At 42.1% G+C, this 18289-nt stretch overlaps 1 protein-coding gene across 1 annotated transcript in view; it reads left to right on the top strand.

The window, feature by feature from the left end:
- ITGBL1 (integrin subunit beta like 1) overlaps positions 1-18289 on the top strand; it is a 132660-nt gene that overhangs the window by 50605 nt on the left and 63766 nt on the right. The window contains exons 3-5 of the mRNA XM_053384463.1: positions 12095-12241; positions 13370-13492; positions 15779-15919. Coding sequence (XP_053240438.1) covers positions 12095-12241; positions 13370-13492; positions 15779-15919 — 411 coding nt within the window. The remainder of the gene's footprint in view (positions 1-12094; positions 12242-13369; positions 13493-15778; positions 15920-18289) is intronic.

Below are 18289 nucleotides of genomic sequence, written 5' to 3'. Positions count from 1 at the left end.
TTCCAGTGTTTGGACATGAAAAAGGAAGGGGAGGGGAGCAGAGTTGCACCTGCTCATTTGTGTAATGCTGCTAATGTTTTAGCATTATTCTGAGCTGAGCCAATATCAGGGTCACTTTTTGCTGCATAGAATGGGCACAATCTAGCGCAAACTACTCACTTTTCAGCCCCATTGATTTCAGGAGGAAAGTTAAGAAGTATGCTTAGCTCTTTCCCGCTGAATCAATGGTGCTTAAAAGTGTTTAACTTCAGGCTGAATTGTGCTGGAAGTTTCCTCAGCTTTCCCTAATTAATTTCCATTCAGGAAATATGTATTATCTGTGTGCTAAAATGTACATAAGGAAGAACAACATGAAGGAACAGATTACCTCGACTATGCCACCCACACCTGCATAACGTTCTTTAGACTTTGAGTATAAAGTACACTGTTTCTTGCGGAGAAAATAAAACAATCTGTTCTTTTTCATCCATCACACTCTCCTCATTTGACTTCTTCCTGGTGTCTTTTCCCACCATCAGCCCTAGAGAAGTAAAAATAAACTTAATTTCAGTTTGTAGTGCAATGTAACCTCTGATATTTCAAAAGCATATAATCCATGTGCTGATTGCTCTTTGTTTCACTGCACGCCAATCTGCAAATTCCCTCGGTGTAAGACCTGCCCCTACCTGCTAGCTGCTATTATTATTTATATGGACTGGGGCTCTTTTTTCCTCCTTCCTTTGTGTTAAAGCTGGCAGTGTTTATTCTGCGACCACAATATCAGCACCTGCTCTGCCATGGTGACAATTTTCTACCACCCCCACCTTGTCTGTCTTCCTATACAGCTGGTTCTAATTTCATTTGAGGCTTTCTCCCTCCTCTCCTCTCTCCCCCTCAACCCGCAAACGATTCCTTTTCCAGATGAACACTGTGTACAGCCTGACAGCATCAGGTCTGTGAGCGTTGCCAGCAGAGAATTCTTCCCGTCACACACACAACTGCACTTGCCATCATAGGCTCAGTGTGAAAGTATGTAGAATCATGCATTCACCAAAGTCCAGCCATTAACAGATGGCTGTACTGTTTTTGTAGTTGCAGCCTCGCATTGTGGCAGTTTGCCACAATGAGTGCAGGCCATCCTCTGCACAAACACACTCCCCTGTTTCTTTCCTTCCTCCTGTGCATGCACACAAACTACATTTCCCATATCCTCAACCAGTTCTGCTCCACGGCTAAGCAGGTGTAACTTCACTTAGTGATGGCAAAGGGCTGGATGGGGATATGGCACAAGCCTTCTATGTGAGCATCCTGATGAAGGAGAGGAGAAACAAAACTCAGTACATACCTATGAAGCTTTTTCTACACACACACACACACACACACACACACACACCCTGTGTGATGCATCTCATGATGTGAGAGTGCATAATTTTACCTGGAACACAGAGCAAGAATTGGATTCTCTGTCTACTTCAGGCTTTCACACCCTGTGACCAACTTAGCTGAAGGCATCTCACAAGTCATATATAGAGATCAAATTCCTGGTTTCTTTGCTTGCCTGGAACTGCAAAAGCAGGGTTTTCTGGCAACTGATGGTTCCGGATAATGGTTGTTGGGACTGCATTTGGTTTGGTGGCAGGACAATTTGAACAGACCTGTGTAACCCTGAAGAAGAGTAACAAGATCCTGTTTGACAAGATCCAGTTGCCCTTTTCCACTTGTGGCTTATTCTTCTCCCCATGCGCTCTCCTGCGTTGCTTCCGCACTTGCTGTTTTTGTCTGGCATTCCCAACCTTGCCAACTTCTTTCATTCCAGATTCCTCCCCCATCCATGTTTTGATAATTTCTTTGCCCCCAGGCCTGATTTCTGACACCCCCACCCCTGCTTTAAACTGCACTGCCAACTCATCCACTGGGAACTGGCAAAGAACTACCAGATATTTTTGGGTCTGCTATGACTTATTAGAAGCTTCCTTCTTTCAGCTCCTGTCTCTAATTACTTTCTGATTGCCTGGCCCTGGCGTTACTGATCAGTTGCCACTTAATTAGTCAATTCCTGTTCCTTACAGGGACTTGACTATTAATTTCCTTGTTTCCTGTTGTTGTTGTTGTTGTTGTTTATTTGAAACAGTTCCATTTTGTCCACACCCACATAAATTAATGAAAGAAACTCAGTAAGTAAGCACACACTCTGTGGAAAGAAGGAATTTACTCCCGAAGATGTCATACTGGATACTGATAGCATTTGCCAGTAATGTTGTGACTATGTTGAACAGGAAGCAATTCAAGGCAGAAGCCACAAGATAAGATCTTCCCATTAAAGTTGTAGGAAAGCAATGCCTTAGGAGGGCTAACAAGTTCTATTGTGGAAACCATCTTCCTCTCAAGCCCTGCACTCCCTGCTTTTACGGAGAAAAGGAAGCATTAAACTTGTGCCCTTGGAATGGGGAAAACCTTCTCAGATGCTCAGAGTCTACAGCTTCCACCATCTCTGATCATTGGTCATGCTGGCTCAGGCTGATGGGAGCTGGAGTCCAGCAACATCTGGAGGGTCATAGATACTTCATCCCTGTTGTACACCATGATAAGAAGCAAAGCAGGATAGGACCCATCTGCCTTTAATACTTGTGCAAAGCAGAGTTTCATCAGGGTCCAGTTTTCTCACTCCAGCTTCACATGCTGCACTGCCAGCGGCCAGATTTATTTCCTCTATGCAATTATGAAAGGTGTCAGAGCCCTGCCCTCCATTGTGTACGTGATCGCCCTTCATGAGGAAAATGTGAGGACGTGAGAGGTGTGTGTGTGTTTTCTCACTGAGCAATGGCAATGGAACATCTCTCTTTCCTACGCTCTATTCAAGTATTCAGAAACGTGTGCTGTTTCTCATAGATGGAATTATTCAACTAAGAAGCGAGCAGAATGAGGTCTGCTTGTGCAATGGCACTTCCCACCTGCTTTGCTTCCCCTTAGTCTCCCCAAATCTGCTCTGGAGGTTTGAGAGAACCTAGAATGGGGTGAGAGGAAGGAGGAGAGGAGAGATCGTTCCATTGGGCAAGCATAAATGCTTTGCTGACAGAACAGCCTCCTTAGCGCTATTTTGAATAGTTGTGTTTTCAGGCTCTTGTCCTTGACTTGGTTTTTTATACTCTGTTTTTATTCCTTGCATTATCTATTAAGTCACAATGGGTCTGTTATAGGAAAATCCTTGGGCTCACTTGGATTACCAAACAAAGACACCAGCCAGGAATAGAGGACCCAAACAGCAGCCAGTAGGTCTGGTCTTTATTTTTTAAAAAAACCTGTTGCAACTGCCTCCTGCAGCTTAGTCAAACTCATGTTCGTAGCTTTGGACAGCACTGTCCAACCATCTCGTCCTCTGTCATCCCCTTCTCCTTGTGCCCCCTATCTTTCCCAACATCAGAATCTTTTCCAGGGAGTCTTCTCTTCTCATGAGGTGGCCAAAGTATTGGAGCCTCAGCTTCAGGATCTGTCCTTCCAGTGAGCACTCAGCCTGATTTCCTTAAGAATGGATAGGTTTGATCTTCTTGCAGTCCATGGGACTCTCAAGAGTCTCCTGCAGCACCATAATTCAAAAGCATCAATTCCTTGGCGATCAGCCTTCTTTATGGTCCAGCTCTCACTTCCATACATCACTACTGGGAAAACCATAGTGTAGAAATAAGGGAGACGACATGGGAGTTGAATGCAAGTGAGCTGTGCTTGAGCAAGCTAACTTTGAGCTACACAGTCTCTTTTTATTAGCAAGATATGCAAAAGCAGCAAGATACATTCAGGGCTTTGCCCTTTACGCTTATGCAATCCTGAGCCCCCTGGGTGTTGCCTAGTTATCTACGCAACTTGCTCTACCACATCATGTTTCCATTGCAGGGGAAAATACCTTTGCAAAGAGGTAAAGGTCAGGGCACGGAACACTGCTGAGGAGACAAAAGGTCAAAGAGTGGACATGGCGGCTAGACAAGCTGTGGCTTGTCTTATGCTGTGGGGGAGGGTGTGTCCCTACACATAGCTTTAACTATTTGGACCTTTGTCGGCAAGGTGATGTCTCTGCTTTCCAAGATCTGTCTAGGTTTGTCACCGCTTTTCTCCCAAGAAGCAGGCATCTTTTAATCAGCGAATTGTTACATTTTGTAATGTGCAGCAGAGGCCCTTTGAATAGAGATAGGAAAAACTGTGATGAAGTGTTTTGTGGGGACATTTGCCGAAGCGACTGTGTTGATTTTGGTAGTCGGGGTGTGTGTGTGTATGATATCTGCTGGAGGAGCAACCCCCCAATCTTTACATAAATTCCTGCAACAGGTCACTTTGTGTGAGAAACACAACTAAAGGCTTATGCTAATAAAGATGGGGATGGGCGAGAGGGGAGAGGAGCCGTGTACTTGCACATCCATCCCTGCACATGGTGTGTTTTCCCAATGAAGTCCATAAATGGAGGTCATCTGTCATGGTTCAGCCTGCTGAAGGCACATAGGCTATCCCTCCTGGTGTCTGCTCACAGGTACAGCCTGCATGTCTTCAGCAGGCTGCGCAATGAAGACTTACCCTCATTGTGTGGACAGGGTTAGGGAGGGACTAGTGGACAATGCAGAGGTGGGCAAATGTCTAACCCCAACCTTCACCCCCACGTGGATCTGAACTCCTGAATAAGACTGGTGATTGTTCCCAGACGTGGATCCTGCCAATGTTTACGTTTGATAAGGGTGAGCAAAGAGAATTTTTATCCTCTTTACATCAATCATCCCTTATTTCTTTACTGCTTAAGTTTTGTTCTTGTTGTTTGCTTTTGTTATGAGAAGTGTTATGTTCTGTCTGGAAAGCAATGAAATCTAGAATCATTCTCATATTGTCTGGTAGAGAGTAAATTGCCAATAAAGACAACTCTCTTGTTCTTCCCCTTATTAATTTGGCTCCAGGGAGCTGACTGACATTTTCTAGTTTCTGGCAAACAGTCCTGAGAAATGGTTGTTTTTGGGAAAATATTGTACAGTGGTACCTCGGGATAAGTACTTAATTCGTTCCGGAGGTCCGTTCTTAACCGGAAACTGTTCTTAACCTGAAGCAGCACTTTAGCTAATGGGGCCTCCCGCTGCCACTGCACCGGCGGAGCACGATTTCTGTTCTCATCCTGAAGCAAAGTTCTTAACCTGAAGCACTATTTCTGGGTTAGCGGAGTCTGTAACCTGAAGCGTATGTAACCCGAGGTATCACCGTACTGTGAAAGAATGCGGATAATAATTTTACCACACATCTGGCTCCGATGCATGGTTAATGTCTTCTTAACCCTTGATCAGGGGTATGGAACCACAGCCCCTCCAGATATTGTTGGCCTGCAACACCCATCAAAGGAAAAAATATGGCTAGTAAAATTACATGGTTAAAAAACAAACCCAGTAAAGAGTAGCTTGCCTACCTCTAAAGAGGGCTAGTGGTGATTCACTAGCTGTTGTTTAATCATTTAGTCATGTCCGACTCTTCGTAACCCCATGGACCAGAGCACGTCAGGCACTCCTGTACTCCACTGCCTCCTGGAGTTTCCTCCTATTCATGCTGGTAGCTTCGAGAACACTGTCCAGCCATCTTGTCCTCTGTCGTCCCCTTCTCCTTGTGCCCTCCATCTTTCCCAACTTCAGGGTCTTTTCCAGGGAGTCTTCTCTTCTCATGAGGTGGCCGAAGTATTGGAGCCTCAGCTTCAGCTTCACTAGTAGCAAACATCTATAAAGGAAAGACTAACTTCTCCTGATGACACACTCCTGTGGATGTAGTTTTAAGAAAGACAGAAGCAATCACTTCATATGTCAGACTCTACTTTCTGCAGGAATTAAATTACACAGATCTACGTCACAACTGACCCTAGGATGTGAATGATAATATTTGTCATTAATCATTCCTTCCTCAAAGTGACAAAAAACTTATCTTACTTGTAATCTTCTTTGTTTAAAAATACATTTTCTGGTAGAAGGGTAAATAGCTAATTCGTTTTGCATTTATGCTCCTTTCGTATGCAGGCAAATCCAGAATGGCTTTAATATTAATTTAAGGACCCTTGGTGTGAGGAGCACTAGATTTTGTCAAGACATACTTTTCTTTCTAGATTATATGCCAAAAGTCTTAAAGAGTGCTGCCTGTCATCAGAATGCTGTCGTTCCCAGAGTTTTCAGTTTTGACTCTGACTATAATTATAATTATAATTATTTGAGGCAATGGTGGGGAAACTGAGGTCCTCTAGGCCTGATCCTCAGAACAAGCCCCACAACTTCTCAACAGAACACACAACTCACTGACTCTCCAAGTGTTCTTTTCTGGGTGGAATGCAAGAAGGTCTTGTATCACTTTTCATAAACTGAATTTCAAGCAACACAGCATTAAACTCCATATAGATAAGACTCACTTGTGTTATATTGAAAGGGAAATGGTCAGAAACATAGGTCAGAGCTCCAAATTAAAACCAGATGTTGCAGGAGGGTGTGTCTTCGTAGGAAATTGTCGGAGAAATTGTTTAGTTAGTTTCTCTTTCATTGTGCTCATTTAAGCCTTTACAGCTTGTAATCCACTTTCATGAGACTTTGAACAGATTGTTCAGCCAAGAAATAGGTGGATGAGTGGAGAGGGCAGTGTTGTTTTAAGTGTGATTCCATTACCCTTCAGGAATTCCTGGAAAACTGGCAGCATATCTTTTCTGGACAGCTACTACATTGGTGGACTGCCAGTTCCTGCAAATGAACTGTATCATACTCCCCATATTGTGCACTCGTGCTTTCAAATGTACTTAAAAAGCCATATAGTACCATTGTGCACTCCACTCCTCCCACTCCATGAGGATAGCTATTATTTAGTATTGTTGTTTATAAATTATTTGATAGCATTGTTATGCATGGCAGTACACAGGGACATGGCAGTGAAACCTCCTAGCATTCTGCAGTCCATCCATATAGTTCGACTATGAATTTCACAACTCCAAGCCAATGATTTGTCAAAGGCACTCGCTTCCATCCTGCCAGCCTCTAAGCTATTGCCCCACACCTTTTTTTTTGGGGGGGGGGAATCACCATTTTAGGATCTACATAACATATACACTACTCTGCGGCAGACAGCTGAGAATAACACATTAGGAGCTGTTGAGATAAACTGAAATGCTAGTCAGGTGTTGACCCCCGAATGATGAGCCACGATTCATTCCTTGCAGTTTAAGTAACACTATTTTAATGGCACCTGTTTTGGGTATCTGTTGCAGTGCCCACCCCACCAATAAATGGCACTCTGGCATTCATATTTCCAAGTGCAGCTACATTTTTCTTTTCTTGCTTTGTTGATTCCATGACTAATCAAAAGAGGGTGGAAAGAGATATCAGTTTCAAATGTTTCGTTTCTTTTTGAAGGAAACAAAATGATTTTACTAATACAAAACCCTAGATTTTATATATAGATTTATGCATGAATAGCCCATCTGAAACGATGGTTTCCTTTATTAGTCATAAGCTCTTTCTTAAAGAAAATGTTTTTATTAAAGATTTTCTTGGGTTACAAAAGTACATACAGTGCCTCTGCTTTCAGATCATAAATCCCTTTCTACAGCTCGGTTATATTCGATATGAGACATTAATGTTGTAGACAGTATAAGGCTGAGGGGGAGAGAGTGGGGTAGTAAACTTTCAGTCTTTTACGTAGTATATACACAGGTTTTTGTGTCAGCATCACGTGGGTAGGTTCTCCTTCTATTCATTTATTAGTTTTCATTGGTGGTGAGAGAGATTGGGGGGCCTTCAGTTGACTGCAGTGAGTTTTATTTGCGTGTGTGAGGGGGTGGTGTCACTCCTGTGACAGATGCTGTTGAACTACTACTCCCATCAGCCCTAGCAAAGCACAACCAGCGGCCAGGGATGATGGAAGTGGTAGTTCAGCAACACTGGGAGACTAAAAGTGTCTCCACAACTATTTTACAGGAAGGAACAGAATATAAAATCTGAGGAATAATAGCCATTCAGGAAAAAAACCCCACACCTGTGCAAGGAATGCTACAAAACCATTTCAGGCCTCGGAGTATGAATTTTTCTAATACATATAGAATTTGTCCTTTAGAGTAAATAATATTCAAGATCATCCATGCAAATTCTTTATGACAAACCTATGATGAGAATTCCTCCCCCTCTGTGTTTCTATGCCAGCATTATCCGCCAGAGGGCAACATTTTAATTTTTTTAAATCCACAGCACTTCTCTTTTCTTTCTTCTGAAAAAAGGATTGATAATTTTGTCAATGTTAATCAGAATATTTTTATATAAAAGAACCTTCTAATAATATACAAAACAAAAAAAATTGTAGGATTAACCTTTATCAGGAAGGTTAATCTGAGCATCCAGAATCTTGTTAGATTTGTCCTCACATTTGCTGGTTTGTTTATTAATTTATTATGCAGCCTTCCTTTCCACCAAATGATGCTCAAGGCAGCTAGCAGCAAAAATATAAATAGTATAAAACTGCAATAAAATAAAATAAGGCAGATAAAACGTCAATAAAAGTCAGCTTATGGTTGCAAATTGTCAACACTGGTTCAGAGGAAAGAGAATTTTCCAATAGTGTGGTGGCGATTTGCTAATCCCTGTGTGATGATCCTAATATTAATATTATGTGTGTACCCACCCCCAGAAACACACTCTTTTTGTGCAGGCAGTCTGGCTCAGTGGATTATTTTGAAATTCTCCGAGTTAGGTGAAGATGCTTTATTCCCTCTCTCTCAAAGCTGGACAATAATTACAGAACTCTCCCATTTTCTCATTCTCTTTTCTGACTTCTAAATCCTCTGTGATTCAAGAGAGGATCAATCAAAAATGATTTCTTAAGCTATTCCATGAAGCACTTTTCAGATTCTGATAAGCTCTTTTTTGAATCATTCTCTGGTTCATAAAAAAAAAAGATACTAATGAGACCAATTTAATTACCATACCAGCTGCTACTCCTTTTTTATTCTTCCTGTATAGTGCAGAAAAGAATTCAATGTTTTAAGTCCTTTCACCTGCATGCTGAAAACCCCACATATTTTAATATGTGTATAAATTATAAAAGGTGACTAGTACCCCGCACGTTTTGTTCCTGTTGTCTGGAGATGTAAAGAGATTAACTGTGTGAGTGAAAAATCATGGTGCTTTATAAACATATTAGAGCAGCGGTTTGGAACTTCTGCTCCATGGGCCTAAACAGGCCTGCCTAGATTTCCCAATTTTGCCCATGAGGTAATCTTGGCACCAACAACACTCAGAGTTGGTGGCCAATTTCAAGACCACTGCTGTTCCTTCTGAGGAGCTTTTAATCTTTAAACTAGACTTGGACGGGATAGCCCAAGAGAACAAAGAAAAGGCTGGCCATGAATTGGAAAGTAATGAAAATGGTGATGGAGGAAGGATGGAGCCAATGTGTTCATCCACATTCTCCCCTAAATATATTTACAGTCACCTAATTGTGATGCCCGCATAGGGCTTCAATTACTATTTTGAATAAAATCAAACCACTACTCCAAGTTCACAGCTATGTTTTTATAGGTTCCTTTATTTTAAAACAATCCTTTCTTTCCCCATTTTTGGCCGTTGTGTAATAATGTTTTTGATTAATGCTTATCTCCATTGACTGTGAGGGATTAAGGCTGCCTGACCAGCAGCTAAAGGAGATTACGAAGGCTAGGCTGCTAAATTGATGTTTAAGGAACAAGGTAGCTGGGAGGGAGAACGTCTTTCACACTTTTGTTTGGCGCTTCTTTTATTCCATGAAGATCAAGGGAGATTGAGCTCGTAATTCACCAGGGGGACTGGAATAGAAGGCAGCTAAATTGTGATATTTTTATTGTATTAAAAAGAGATTGATGGAAGGGTGGTGGTGTGGTTTTTTTTAAATAAAAACTAATATTAGTGGATACTTATATTTATGGACCAATTCAAGCCACAATTGACCACCAGTGAAAGGGTGTGTGTGGAGGGGTGTGTGGCTGAGATACCTTTAAGATACCTTTATAATTTTTTTTAAAATGTCACTCTTTTTCTGCAATCTTTTCACTTTGCTAGGTGGAGAGGAGGGTATAAAACTGTCAAAGTCTTATTTTTGAGGCGAGTATGGTACTTAACCTACAGAATTAAACATTTCTTAAATGTGAAGCTAGTGTGGAATCTTTGGACAATCTGGAGAAATAAAAAATAATACTTTTTAAAATGTTACTCATTATTAACATAAGCATTACTCAGGAAGAGGGGCTACACTCCCCCAGTACTCAATTGTCATGGATATGCCTAACTTGGTACATGTGAGTATGCTTATGTTTAGGGAAGATGATATTAGTTTTATAACTTTATAACTTCTAGTCTTATGGCCATAATGATATACTCATGTTAAAAGTTACACCCTTAAAAAAAATTATCTTGACATCTTGTCCCTTGGAACAACTTGGAATATGAATGGTGAACTCCTAGATCTCTGTAAGTCAAGCAACACATAGACCTTTCAACATTGGATACCACCCTGTAAGTTCCAAGCACCATGGAGCACCATGTGACCTGGGGACCATGTGAATTTTCTGTTGGTGCATAAGCATTCTTCCATCTCCTCATCCATGGATGCATGGAGACTTAGAACTTAAGAGAGGCATGAGTACTTCCTCTGATATACCCATCCCACTCTTACTTGTTAGCCAGGTTGCATGAAGATGGTGAGAGAGCCATGCATTTCTGCTTGGGTGACAAATAAATTCATCTGCCAAGTAACTAGCTGTGCTAACTCCCAGGGTGGATGCTTACCCTTTTAAAATGGAGCTCAGTAGTGTTAAGTTGCCTGTACCTGACAAATCATTTTTAACAGAAGCCAGGTGTCAGAGGCTCAGGAGCAGAAGAGCAGGGGAGAGAGCAAATAGAGAGCGGAGGAGAGGAATCAGAGGGGAGCGTAGGGGAATATGACAGTGGCCCGAGAGATTCCATGAGCTTCTCCAGCGAATCAGAAGATTCCCAGGAGGGGGCGCCTATGGTAAGGGCGAGGCGAGTCCCAGGGGGGACGATCCATAAACAAGGAACCAGAGGGGAGTCCCAAAGGAGTAGCAGAGGATTAGGACCAGTTCCCCCACCAGAGCACAGTGGGGGGGAAGAGTCACATGAGTCAGGACCAGCTTCTCCTCCATCGGGGAGTGGGGAAACGGAGGGAAGGCCAGGTCCAGCTAGCCTCCCCGAAAGAGGGAGCAGTGACACAAGTGTAACGGTCAGAAGGAAAGTGGGAGGCTGCGCGCGCGCGCCAAGTTCAAATGTGGAGGAGTGCGGGACAGCAGAAAACCCGGATTGGGAGCCAGGTCCTAAAGCCCGAAGGAGGGGGGGAGAAGAGTCGGCGGACTCAGCGTCGGAAGAATCCAGGAGGGCTGAGACTCCGACTAGCAGGAGGACCCAGAGAAAGAAGGAACAGAGGAAGAGGTGGAGTAAGGCTAGAATCTTAAGCTGGTGTCAGGGGGGAGGAGATTCAGATGGGACTTCTACGGTCTAAGGCATAGACGTAGCGTTGCGCGCTGCGCGTCTGGAAATGAAACTGAACTTCAATAAAGACTTTTTAACTTGAGGAAGAAGCAGCGTTGGTCTTGTGTGAGCTGGGACCTTGGGCAGCGCTGACACCAGGTTAATCAGAAGATGAAAGTGTGGGCTGTTGGTAGGAGTAACTGATTGAAAAGCTCAATAATAGAGTGGCTGGGGAAACCCAGCCAGATGGGCGGGGTATAAATAATAAAATTATTGTTATGATGATTATAAGCAGATGGAGGGATTGACAGTATGGTAGGAAAGTATCCACACATTTATTTATTTATTACCTTTACCTGTAACTGCACATTTTCTCTCATGGTCCTTCTTAAGCAAGAATATATTTTTGAAAATTTCTATTTTTAAATGAAAGTCCACATTCATTTAAAGAGAAGGTGCCAGGCTGTCTGTTCTGTAACTGGATTTTGATTTGTGTTTGATGGTTCACGCTCAAACCATTTGATTGGTTAGGGTTAGGGTTAGAGCAAATTAATGGCATTTCAAAATAAACATTGAGATTTGCTGTGTGCATATACTGACCAGTGATTCTTTGACTATTCATCCAGGCCATGGAAAGTGTGACTGTGGAAAGTGCAAATGTGAGGACGGTTGGTATGGTGATGCCTGCCAATACCCAACGACCTGCAACCTTACGCGGAAGAAAAGTAACGAAATGTGCAAGAATTCGCAAGATAACATCTGCTCAAATGCAGGTGAGGCTTAATTTTGCTTTGTTTTGATGGATGGACGCAGAGGTAAACAGGAGTGATCTGTTATGTGAGTTTGAATTATATGGATTAACTCAAAGAGGGGTTTAAAAGAAATGTGCAAGAACTGGAGTATTTTGAGAATCTAGCATAAATGAATAGCATGAAGAATTAATTCCCAGAGAACATGCACAGTGGGTTGGATGCAGCTGAAGATTGCACTGATACTTTGCATTGTTGCAATTAAATTTGGGCCGGCTGGAATTTCTGTGTTGCATCAGAGCTATATCCTTTGTAGAGATAGTGCTGGTCCAGATCTGATTATTAGACTGTAGAAAAAGTGATGTCTGATGGGGGTACGAAAGCTATTGTGGAGGTTTGGAATGAAATGTCCAGTACTAGAGCCACAAAGTTCTATAAACAATGGCCCAGGCTTACCTTGAGATCACTAGGCCCTTGTGTACCTGTGACAATGTCATTGGGGGCATGATGGCCTTCAGTCTTGTAATGTTCCTTTTGACAAGTATGTGGCTCTTCATACCACAAGCACCCCTCACATGTCTTACAGTGGAGCGTCCAACTCCATTTAGAGGGCTCTACTCTAGCACAAGGGACGCAGGTGGCGCTGTGGGTTAAACCACAGTGCCTAGGACTTGCCAATCAGAGGGTTGGCGTTTCGAATCCCTGGGGTGAGTTCCCGATGCTCGGTCCCAGCTCCTGCCAACCTAGCAGTTTGAAAGCACATCAAAGTGCAAATAGATAAATAGGTACCGCTCTGGCGGGAAGGTAAACGGTGTTTCCGTGTACTCCTCTGGTTTGCCAGAAGCAGCTTAGTCATGCTGGCCACATGACCCAGAAGTTGTACGCTGGCTCCCTCGGCCAATAAAGTGAGATGAGCGCCGCAACCCCAGAGTCGGCCACGACTGGACCTAATGGTCAAGGGTCCCTTTACCTTTACCTTTACTCTAGCACATCCCATTGTTATAAATGAAGTAAATAATAATTTAGTAATCTTGCAGACATGGATAAGACCATGAAATCATGCTGCATTCCAAGGGATTAGAATAGATTGCCTTTGACATTCCTTCTTGCACTCTGACTTATCCATGTTGTCTTTGTTTCTGGTTTTAACAGGAACTTGTCATTGTGGCCGATGTAAATGTGACAATTTAGAAGGAAATGGATTGATCCATGGTAAATATTGTGAGTGTGATGACCGAGAATGCATAGATGAAGAAACAGGAGAGATGTGTACAGGTAAGTGTATTTACGGAGATGGAGAATTATTGCAAAGTGTTAATCAAATAATATTGATGTGACATTTGGTGGGAATTTTTGCATGAAAGGGCTGCACTCCAACACTATCCATGATGCTTGCATTTGATCAAAGCCACTGTTTTCAATGGGATTTAATCACAAGTACTTTTAGACGGTTTGGAGCCCAGGTAGTGAATTCTGAAGCTAAGCTCTACCATTTCTCTGTTGCCAAAGGAGGCAAAAGCTTTCAATTTTTATTTTGTTTGCAGAGTTTCTGCCACATGGAGAAACTTTTTGATAGCAGCAGTGGTTGTGAATAATGAGAGAGCTGCATTTTAGGAAGCAGGAGCCTTGTAAGGCATCTTGTGTTAGCCAGGTGTAAGGTTAGCAGTTACAGAGAATAGAGGGAGTATGATGTTGCTTTAGGCCAATAGGTAGTATGAATATTACTCCGCTGAGGCAATTTGAGGGTTACAACAGTGAAAATTAGTATCTTGGTAGGCTCCAGTCCACATATCATGACAGTATGAACACTTAATCCATTCCCTGTGGTCATTATTTTGAAGAGGTTTATAGCTGCAGAGGACTCAGCAGAAAGCAGCAACAGTCCAGTCCATTCCTTCACTAGCAGGAGTAATTTATCTCAATAGAATAAATGGGATTTTGCACAGTCTTAAATCATGGGTGTGCACGATTTTGGGCTCCATGATCACTGCAGATGGTGACAGCAGCCACGAAAATAAAAGACGCCTGCTTCTTGGGAGAAAAGCAATGACAAACCTAGACAGCATCTTAAAAAGCTGAGACATCACCTTGCCAACAAAGGTCCATATAGCTGAAGCTATGTTTTTCCCAGTAGTGACGTATGGAAGTGAGAGCTGGACCATAAAGAAGGCTGATCACCAAAGAATTGATGCTTTTGAATTATGGTGCTGGAGGAGACTCTTGAGAGTCCCATGGACTGCAAGAAGATCAAACCTATCCATTCTGAAGGAAATCAGCCCTGAGTGCTCACTGGAAGGACAGATCCTGAAGCTGAGGCTCCAATACTTTGGCCACCTCATGAGAAGAGAAGACTCCCTGGAAAAGACCCTGATGTTGGGAAAGTTTGAGGGCACAAGGAGAAGGGGACAACAGAGGACGAGATGGTTGGACAGTGTTCTCAAAGCTACAAACATGTGTTTGACCAAGCTGTGGGAGGCAGTGGAAGACAGGAGTGCCTGGCCTGCTCTGGTCCATGGGGTCACGAAGAGTCGGACACGACTAAACGACTAAACAACAACAACAAATGCACGATAGTTTAGGATTGGGCTTTTTTCTGCTGCTACTTTGCCTCAAGAACAAAATTTGAGAAGGAGATAAATTCATTGCCAATAAATAGATAGTTAACAGAAAAGAGTAAAAAAGGAAAACCAACCAGGTTATTAAGAGAGTAATTCTCTACTTGAATTATGCTGGAGGGAAAGAACTATTTCCTCTGCACACCCAATCCAATAGTAGAGGTGGAAACACACAGCTTGAAAACTCTCCAAATAGCAGAGAAATACTCAACATGCTCCCAATATGCCTCTCAAGTTGAGTTGGTGAGACACCCACATGGTGGTGAGCCAGTCAGTGCAGACTGAACTGGGTGTGTGTCTATCACTGATTCACCCAGTTGTTGTTTTTTAAAAAATGATTGGCATAAAGTAAAATTTACATAATTTCATCTCTTAATATCTGTTGCATGCTTGGGGAGTCTGAAGATACCCAGTGCTAGTAAGGAAGTCTTTAATAGCTTTGCAAAGAAGACAGAACTTCTCCCTCCTTTGGACTCTGCTAGACTTGGCTGTATCTTAATAACAATTATAAAAATTCTGAACAAATATACTCTTACGCATGCTCAGCCATCTACATTTCATGATTTTCTGTAAAAATGTTCTTAAGTGTCCATGTGGTAAGTCAGACTCTCCGTCTCCCCCAGCATTAATCAGTGTTGCTGCTTAGATGTAGGCTGGCATTTATTGCAAGTTTCAGAAGAATATTAGGCGATTGTCCTAATGACTTTATTGTATATAGACTCATTCATCAGAAATAAAGCAGCCCCTCCAGAATGCTAGAAAACAATGAAACGATGCTGAGATTTCTGCAGAGGTTATTACGAGACCAATAATAAAATTGCTCCCGTCTGTGGTGGCTATTAGTTTTATGAATCCTCATTCAAAATCTTCTTAAAAATGAACTGAACAATATATATTTTTATAAAGACTATCTTTCTTCACTGTCAACATTTTGTCTTGGGTTAAGGCCATGGAAAGTGTTACTGTGGAAACTGCTACTGCGAGGCTGGTTGGCATGGCGATAAATGTGAACTTCAGTGTGACATTACCCCATGGGAGATCAAGAGGAGGTGCACATCTCCAGATGGCAAAATCTGCAGCAACAGAGGTGCGCCATTCATGTACTGTTCTACATATGTAGATCTCTTGGAGCTAGACTTTAGTTTGTTGTTGTTTCAATTAATATTTTGCATTGATCTAAGATTGCATGGTATGGTGAAAACTCACCTGTTGTTACAAAAGTGTGGGCTACGGTGAACCCCTGAAGCCAAATCTGTTTATTTTATATCATATTTCTATACCATCCATTCCAGCAACACAGAGTATTCTATACTATACCATTCCAGCAACACAGAGTATTAAAATAAAATATAGGGAATAATGCCAAGAAATATAAATGGCACAAATGGAGTACAGCACACTGTCTTTACGTGCACATGCAAACAAACAAACCTTATTGTCCTTTATTGTAATTATTTATTTTAACCTAGGGAACATGTGGCTCCCAAGATGTGGTTAAACTACAAATTCCATCATCCTTGACCATTGAGCATGCTGACTGGGCCTGAATCTACACTCACCTGTTTAACGTTATTTCCCCCTATTAGAATATTAGATGTGTCATTCTAAAATGTCACAGGGCATACTTGTAAATTAAAACAAATGAAAATTATCCCTGACAAATGAAAGTTATACCCAGCCATACCATTTTTGAAAGCGCTTTTTCTCTCCTTGCTGCTAGTTCCTTTGTTTCTCTGCTTCGCCCATTTTAAATCTTTCTCCCTCCTTCTGGGTCCTTTGTTATCTACCCCTCGAATGCCATTGGAGGGGGTTCAGAGTTTGAATGCAGTAAAAAAGAAAAGGAAAGGAAAAACACTTAGAACATATGAGCAGTGTTTCAGTGATAGAGCAGCATAAAATGATTAAAAATGAAACGACAAGGTAATAACACATTATGAACGTAAAAAGTAGGACGGCATGTGTACATCTACGTTATCAAAACCATTCCTTAATCCTTCCTTAATGTTAAAAGCCATGAGTGTAGATTCTGTTGGATCAATCCATCAATCTCTGATGGATGATTTTGAAGGATTGGGTCCGGCATCACTTTCGCTGTGTGTATGTGTGACAGTATCCACACTCAGCAGAGTTACATCTCAACGCAGTTCCTTCCTTGGAAGCATCTTCAGGGCTGAAGGTACACACAGTAGGCAATGAACACTCATGGGCACCATAAAGATTTAGTCAAGTGTGGAAGTTTACTTGACTGGTGTAAAAGCATATTGGTAGCAAATAAATACAGACGGGCACGATCCAGTATACCTGAAGGAGCGTCTCCACCCCCATCGTTCTGCCTGGACACTGAGGTCCTGTGCTGAGGGCCTTCTGGTGGTTCGCTCCCTGCGAGAAGCCAAGTTATAGGGAACCAGGCAGAGGGCCTTCTCGGTAGTGGCACCCACCCTGTGGAACACCCTTCCACCAGATGTCAAAGAAAAAAACAACTACCAGACTTTTAGAAGACATCTGGAGGCAGCCCTGTTTAGGGAAGCTTTTAATATTTAATAGATTATTGTATTTTAATAATCTGTTGGAAGCCGCCCAGAGTGGCTGGGGGAACACAGCCAGATGGGCGGGGTATAAATAATAAATTATTATTATTATTATTATTCACCACTTCCATGGTCAAGGCATGCTTTGAGTCCAACAAGAGTCCAAGACTCTTTCTCTGCTTCTCTCACCACAAGGCATAAGCAAGAGACTCACAACAAGTCACAAGAATTCACACAGAACCTTTGTTATCAGTACTTCCTGTCACACTGCGCATGTCCAAAGAACAGTTCCCACAGAAAATGTCCTTGCATAGACAGAACAATCTCGGCCTTCTGCTGCTTCTTGAAACTTCTTCTCTGTTCTTCTCTGTTTCTGGAACAAATGAGAGCAGTGAAATGGTTGGCTAGCACCCTGCTTGAGGATGGGGCAAGGATGTTTGAATGGTTGTCTGGGTGTGCCTGTCATTCTCTACCAGTAATTTCAGTGCTCAGTTTTCAGCAATGAAACAATAATTTCAGTACTGTTTAGGATGAGCAGAACACATTTATGAATGTGTCTGTATTCATTAACAATGATGCCTGCTTTCACTCAGCAAATATTTAAAAGATCAGCTGTTGTTCCTCTGGCTGTGGTCCAGAGCTATTACAGTAAAGCAAAAGTGCAGATCTCAAAATCCATCTCTTTAGTACATCTCCACTGACAAAGCTCTGCCAAATTAGGAGCATCTAATTATCCTGAGAGCATTTAGAAAACTCTCTCATCTTAATTACAGAGCAATTGAAAGTCTGGTTGAAATATAGAAATAATAGAAGCTCATTTCATTTTAGTTTAACAGTGAGGGTTTTTAAAAAAATACAAAATAATAAAAAGCCATTGCAGCCCCGGAAACAATGAACCAATAAATGTTATCTGTCAGATTAGATGTTTT

Source organism: Podarcis raffonei, chromosome 4, assembly GCF_027172205.1.
Source record: "Podarcis raffonei isolate rPodRaf1 chromosome 4, rPodRaf1.pri, whole genome shotgun sequence".
In the NCBI taxonomy this organism is placed as follows: Eukaryota; Metazoa; Chordata; class Lepidosauria; order Squamata; family Lacertidae; genus Podarcis; species Podarcis raffonei.
Note: the sequence above shows the minus strand (reverse complement) of the source record. Positions and strands in the feature narration are given on the sequence as shown.